This window comes from Dromiciops gliroides, chromosome 3 (genome assembly GCF_019393635.1).
Source record: "Dromiciops gliroides isolate mDroGli1 chromosome 3, mDroGli1.pri, whole genome shotgun sequence".
In the NCBI taxonomy this organism is placed as follows: Eukaryota; Metazoa; Chordata; class Mammalia; order Microbiotheria; family Microbiotheriidae; genus Dromiciops; species Dromiciops gliroides.
Genome location: NC_057863.1, coordinates 522184079 through 522191457, shown reverse-complemented (window position 1 = coordinate 522191457; position 7379 = coordinate 522184079). Strand labels below are relative to the sequence as shown.

At 44.3% G+C, this 7379-nt stretch overlaps 1 protein-coding gene across 1 annotated transcript in view; it reads left to right on the top strand.

Annotated features, from left to right (window-relative positions):
* Positions 1-2300: 2300 nt before the first annotated feature.
* TMEM123 (transmembrane protein 123) overlaps positions 2301-7379 on the top strand; it is an 82467-nt gene continuing 77388 nt past the window's right edge. The window contains exon 1 of the mRNA XM_043996738.1: positions 2301-2691. Coding sequence (XP_043852673.1) covers positions 2598-2691 — 94 coding nt within the window. The 5' untranslated portion in view covers positions 2301-2597. The remainder of the gene's footprint in view (positions 2692-7379) is intronic.

Sequence of the window (7379 nt, the reverse complement as noted above, 5' to 3'; positions counted from 1 at the left end):
CTACCTTCCTAACATCTCTGGTAGACACTCACTTCTGACACTGCAACCACCATGGATTACTTGCAGTAGCCTGCTGGTTAGTCTCCTTGCCACAGGTCTCTCCCAATTCCAATCTGTCCTCCATTAAGCTGTCAAATTGATCTTAAGACACAGGTCTGACCATATTATCCCTCTATCAGTAAACTTGAGTGAATTTCCATCACCTTAAGGATAAAATGGAAAATCCTGTATGAGCTTTAAAGCCCTCCTAACCAGGCCCCCTCTTACCTTTCCCGTCTTCTTATGTCTTACTCCCCTCCACATGAAGTACTCTGTGATGCAGTGACATCCCTTGACGTCCCTTCCCACAAGACTTTCCATCTCCCAACCCACAACTGATGGGAAAACCTGTTCGGGAGAGCCTGCCAGAGCTTGTATTCTGCTGACATAGTCTTCTAGCCCCCATGGTCACCCGCATAATGAGGTATCTGAGAACTTTAGTGAGGATAATTTATTAATTACCAGGGTTTAAAGAAAGGCAGAATGACATACAGTGTGCAGAGAAAGACCTTAGAGAAGACCAGGGTTCATGGGCGGAGGCTTTGAACACATCCTACCTGTGTGTCCCTGGGCAAGTTTTTTAATCTCTCAGTACCCCCACTCTACATTGCTAGAGAAAGCTCCTCTGGGTGAGTTCCCTGCACTGATGAAATCATAGATCAGATAAAAAACAACATCATCACAAACAGGTTTTAACACATGGATTGTACAGTGGTTGAGGAAGTCCAGGCAAATTCTGAGAATAACATTGGACCCTGATTATATCTCCACATCACGACTGCCTTCAGAACCAGGAGGCATTTTCCCATGTCTCTCATAGCATACTGTTGTACTTATCTCTTGTCTGTCACGGTAACAAGACTGTATTTCAGATCACTAATTTACAAATTCAAGGGGCTTAATAATTATAAAGGCACTAGCTGCGCTCCTCCCCTCCCCATCCCAGCTGTAGATGTATGCTGGTTATCAGATCTTTTTTTTTTCTTGCCAACTCAAAATTGGAACTGGATCTGGGATCCTGTCCAACTTTGGGTAGAAGTCGCCATTGATCATCTCGACTTTCTATGTGCGGAAATAAAATGTAGATGGGGGTGGGGGGTGGGAATGAGTATAGGGTAGATGAACTGCCTAGGCAGGGCAACGCATTGGAAAGCATTTGGAGTCATAAGACCTACCGTTGTGCAACGATGGCCAAGTATTTTAACCTCTTGAGTCCTTTAAATTTATCTGTAAAATGGGCATAATAGTAATAATAATAACACATGTGCATCTTGCGTCACAAGATTGTTTTGAGGTACATTAAAATGAAATAATATATTCTACTTTTTTTTTGGTCCACGTAAAGTGCTCTATAAAAGTTAGGATTAGTAGTAGATAAGCTTCCTATATATAGCCCAACGGAATTGATTCCAGTATGAGGGAGTTCAATATGATCCCACAGAAACAGAGGAAAAAAGGAACAGGAAGAGGCTGAGATTAGCTTCTGCCTAGGAACATCCAAACTCCTTTGTTTTGCTGCATATTCCCCTTGCTCCCAAGTTAGACCACCACAGTATTGTACATTGGATAGTACTGTATACAATATACAACTTGTTCTTTATCCAGACATAAAGGAACAAACTCGCTTTTTCCTGAAGGTCAGCGAACCAACCCTAAGGGGTTAGAGAAAGTAGAGGGCATTCCCCACCCCCTCCCGGGACTTTAACTTCATCCTGCAAACCTATGAAAACGAATATCTTCAAATAAAAAGTTTAAGTTCTTGCTGTAGCAAATGAAGCTCACTCTGTCACCTGGGCGAAATAACCAAGACCCACCCACATCCCACCCTGGGGTGGGGGTGGGCAACTGTACCAACTCCTATTTTTAACTCAGACCATTCCAGCCACTTTCATGTTCTCACTTTTTGTTTGCACCCAACGGAAATATACCCCAAAGTCAGCCCTTGTGAAAATTACTTTTCAAAGACTTCCTCTTCCTCGGGAGCGCTCGAGCCGGCCGACTTCGTGCCACGAGCAAGAAGCCTTGGTCGATTTTATCTAAACTAGCGAAAATTGCCATTTCCGAAAAGAAAGGAAACAGTTCACATGCACGCACACATGCAAGCATGCAAGCCGAGCCCGGCTCCTCGCTCCTCGCTCCCAGTTCGCTAGCTGGAAGCCTGCCTTAGCCGGGGGAAGCGGAGGAGCCTGTCTTCACCACGCCCAGTATATTGCGCGCTGGGCCCCCGCAGTGCTGCGCTCCGCCCCGCCCCGCGTCCATCTCGCCCTCCCTGGCTCTTCCCTCCCCGCCCGCCCTCCGCAGGTTCTCACGCTGGTCTTGTTACCCGCCCCCTTCCCGACTCGGGGGCTCCCGGACCCTATTTGGTCATCCGGAGGGAGCGCCGAGCGAGCGAGCCAGGCAACCAGCGCGGAGCCAGCGCAGCGCGCCGCAGGGACGGAAGGGTCCACGTTGCGGGCTCCGCTCAGCGCCTGGGGAGCGAGGACTGGCGTTGGACGCAGCCTCCGCGCAGATCCCGCGCCACTCTCTGCCCCACCGACCGGCCTGCCTCTTTCGGAACAATGAGACTCTCCGCCGTAGCGACTTCGGCTCCCTTACTCGTGGTTGCGCTGCAGGTGCTGTTCCTCTTGGAAGCTGCGCACAGCCAAAACACGGGTAAGTAGAGCAACACTTAAAACGGGGAGCTCTGGGGAATCCCCGGACATCTAGAGCCCTCTAGGGGGGACATCCTCCAGTTTAAAGTTGGACTTCAGTTGTTCAAGCAAGTTTGGCAGCTGGCAGTGTTCCTGGGCGCCTAGGTTACCCGTGCCCGAACTCCGAGTGCAAAAGTGGGAACTGGGGGAGTGTTGTAGGAGAGAATAGAAATTGGGGTTCCTAAAGGACCAGTCGGACCTTCAGCTTTAGCCAGTTGATGAGTTGTATCGAACGCAGCTGCGTGGCTTATCCTGCCCAATCATGCATGGGTGGTGGGGGTTTTCAACGACAAGATTCGAGGTTTGGGGAGCAGATGTATGTGATCAAAGTTATGACTTAAGATGAGAAGGAAAAGAAACCTTTGTAGCGTTTGATCCTGCTTAGCGTTTGCTGAAGGATTTGTCTGAGGCGCACATTTGGAAACGAGATGATGAAGTAGGTTGGAAAAGCTAAACGTGTTGCTTGCCCAGTTTTATGAAGTGTGAGGAGGGATTAGGCTCTCCATCCCTACTCAGTAAGTAATAATGAGCCAAGCCATTTACAGTTTTAAGGAATCATAAGGCTAGGTGTTAAGAAAAATAATTCAGCTTAAAAGTGAGATTTTAGGAGTCTGGGAAATTGCTGTTCTTCAATTCAACAATATGCCCAGACACCTTTTCATCACTGTAATTCAGTAAAGTAAGTTGCTTCCTGCTTCTGTGTACAACGCAGATATATATTGCCTTAAGGGGCATTTGCTGTTGTGAATTATTTTTGTCCTGTGACCCCAACTCTGAGATAAAGAAAAATATCCCTGGGTCCAGTGGAAACCAAAGCCCAATTCATTTTAATATTTCTCCATTGTTTCTGGTGGTGTTTTTGCTGTTGTTCTCTGAAGATGTTTACATATTTCCTGTTTAGTGTTTTGGGGGTACTGCAGTCCAATACTACGTGCAAATTCTGTCTGCTTTTTTTGCCAACTAGTATAGGACTAATGGTTACTGGGGAATGAGTCATCAAACCCAAATGCAGTGGCTCTGATCAGCAAACTAACAAAAACTACTTTAAAATAAGTGAGCTCAACTATTTTTTTGTTGTAAATACTAGTCCTCTGAGCCATTCTTCCAAAAAAAAAAATTGTTTACATTTATGTTAGTTCTACCCAGCCAAAGTTTAGTGTAGAGAGAATTTGCAAAATTGCCAAGATGGTTTAGGCAAAACACCTGCCTTTGCTCAAATTATCTCAGTGAATCAGACAAAATGGACGTTTTGTCTGAATTTGGCAGATAACTGTGAGTTGGTAGACCTGGATCATTTAAAGTAGGGATGGGGTTTATTGTCAGCCCTGGCTGGGCCCTTCCTACTTTTCTTTAACTGATGAAACACTTAGTCATAAAAGAAAATTGCTACATCTGTCTTGTAACATTGCCTAGAATCAAGACTTCTGAATACTCAAGATGTCTGTCATTTTGGTGTGCTAGTAAACTTTGTACCATTTCTGCAGTCCTGCTCTTACTTATCTAAGGGCTTCTGCTCTCCATTTTTTTGGCCTCATAGCATATACTTTTTGTTTTGTTTTTTCTGAGCCCTGGCTGTCATGTTCCATCACCAACTCAGCACTGACTTCCAGTTAGGGCTCTTGAGATGCTATTTCCAAAGGCACTACCATGGTAGGTAGTCACATGAGAGCTCTGGTCAGTCTTGAATATCTCCAGTCCAGATAAGAACTGTAAAGTGGTATGATACAGAATATTCATCTCTCCGTTCCTTGTTTATTGATTTTTTTATTCTTCTAAAATTACCTGCAACTTTTAGCAGTTTTTATATTGTCTGTGGACTCACTCTAGGAAGCTAAAATGGTGTAGCTGATTTGACGAGTACAACAGAACCCACACATCTAGAGAAGTGCTGCCCCCTTCAAAGTAGTTCTTTGGGGAGTCTTCTAAGATTTTTACATAAATTTGTTCTAACTGATAAGCAAACATCAACCTCTGACATTCAAGGTCCTCCCAGGTCTGCTTTTCCAATCTTATTTCCCAGTATTACCCTTTACACACTGTACATTTCAGCTTAGCTGAGTTGTGGTTCCTTGACCTTATCCAGCTTACTCCTGATTCTCTACATTTGTTTGTACTACACCCCCTCTGCAATTGCAAAAATCCTTCCTTTCCTTCCAGACTCAGGTGCTACTGTTTCCGTCCTTCCTTCATCTCTTCTTCCTTTCATCCTCCTTCTGTCCCTTTCTTCCACCCTTTTATTTTGCTATCATTTGTATATGCTTGTGTCTGTATCAATGGATTTATTTTAAACTTAGATGGTCTCAGAGAATAGGTCTGTGGAGTTCCCTTTATGCAGAGCAGTTAGACCTGTGGCTAGGCTTAGGAGCCATAAATGTTTTACCTGTGGAAAGAACCTGAGAAATCATCTCATCCAATCCTGTCATTCTCCAGATGAGGAATGTGAGACCCAGCCCTAGGATGTGATAATGAGTTTGGGGACTTAGATGAGTTTTCACAAAAATGCCAAACAGTCTAATTTTTAAGATAATGGGACTTTATTATTTCACATTTTAACTCATATAAGGCCTTCACATTTTAACTCACATAATTCCCTGGGGCTTGGGGAAACAGGGCAAGAAAAGAGGGATTCGAGGCAAAGGAAACTCAGGTGGCTCAGTCCTTGAGGCCTTTAGGCCTCTGCGAGGATCATCTTTGGGTCACATAAGGAAGAGAGATAGTGGTCATTTATGGGCCCTTTGAAAGGCTGCCCTTGAATCTGGCACATAGAGGGTTCACCAAGCTCTTCCCTTCTTTTCCTAGTGTATGTGTACGACACTTACATCCTTTACTTCCTCCATACCAAGACAGCTTGTCAGAGTAGCAGAAAGTCATGGGTTTATGGCAGATGCAGTTTCTTCATCTGAAGCTTTTGATTGGTTTTTCCAGTATAACCAACTAGAAGATGGTAGGACTTGGCCCTTGATGCCCCAGGTATACATGTATGAGACTGGTTACAAAAGTTTCATGCTTTCCCTTCTGCTGAGGACACTGAGAGTCATATGGCATCAGCGCAAGCGACACTTGTGGAGGTGGTCACTTTCTTCCAGCCTTCTCTTTCCTTCCTTCCTCCACAATGCATGGCCTCAGTTTTCTTGGTGATATAGGTGGCCTCCCCCCCTCCTCCCTCTCTCCCTCTCTCCTGAGAGGCACCTGGGAATGGATGGTGTAGGTGGATTGAGAGATTTTGGAATGGTCATTGCAGAGCCATTCAGAAGGAGTAAACCATGAAGGTAAATGAATTTTGGAATTCTGAGGGCCCAGAGAGATCATGTAGAGCCAATTTGTAGTGGACGGCATCCTGTTGCTTGACTTCATCCAGAGCCTGACATTAGCAGGTGAGTAGGATTGGGTAGGTTCTTTCTGGGCCTCATTTACCTTCCATGGAATGAATGGTCCCTTTCTGCTTTTAACAGCAATGGGATGAGTGGCTAATGATCATAATTTTATTGTATAAAAAAAGAGCCCTGGACTTAAAATCAGGAGACTTGTTTTTTTTGTTTGTTTGTTTTGTTTTGATTTGATTTTTTTTAGTGAGGCAGTTGGGGTTAAGTGACTTGCCCAGGGTCACACAGCTAGTAAGTGTTAAGTGTCTGAGGCCGGATTTGAACTCAGGTACTCCTGACTCCAGGGCAGGTGCTCTATCCACTGCGCCATCTAGCTGCCCTGAGATTTGGTTTTGAAACCGAGTTATAGCACTGACTCACTGTGTGACCTTGGGCAGAACCCTTCTCTTGGTACCTCATTGCCCTCATCCATACAATGAGGTTGGAATAAAATGATCAGTAAGATCCCTTTCCGCTCTAATAATCAGTGGAGTGCCCAGAACATAGTAGGTGCTTAATAAATGCTTATTGATTCACTTTTTTATTCTTCTAGAATTACCCACAGAGTTGGTAACATGTTCTTTAGAAGTCTCAGTAGATTTGAGGTCAGAGAACCTGGATTCAAATCCAGACCCTCCCCACTATCTGAGTAATCATGGGTTTTACCTCTGTGCCTCAATTTCTTCATATGTAAAATAAGGGTGCTGAATTAGATCACCTGCTCTCTATGATTCTGCGATGACCGTATAGTGGCAAATATTTGTTCTTTGAAAGTGGATTTCATTTTTGGAAGCATTCCAAAGTTATTCAGCTCCAGGTTTGAGGAATAAGCTGCATGATATTGTCTCTGATCGAAAACAGTATATTAGGTGATTATGTATAAGGTTACAAAACCAATGTTCTCTTGTGGCCCATACGATATCTCTGAAGGCAGTTGCGCAAGGGGAGTTCCATAAATGTCTGGGCGAATGGCAGCATCATTAGAATATGTAGAAAGCTGCAAGTAGATAACACCTCTTTTTGGCTGTGTGTCACATTGCACACATTTAATAAAGCAAATAACCTTTAAATGCCTATTATGTGCAAGACACTGTGACAGGTGTCCTGCCAAGTGCTTCCTTTTTTTTCTCAACTGAAAGGGCTTACAAAATTTAGTAAAGACCTAGACCTTACTTGGTGGGTCAGTGCTGGATAGCTAGCTGTATTGTCCTGGGTAGATCAATCAATTTCTCTACCTTGATTTTCTCATCTGTAAAATGTGGATAATAATATGCCACCTACTTCAAAG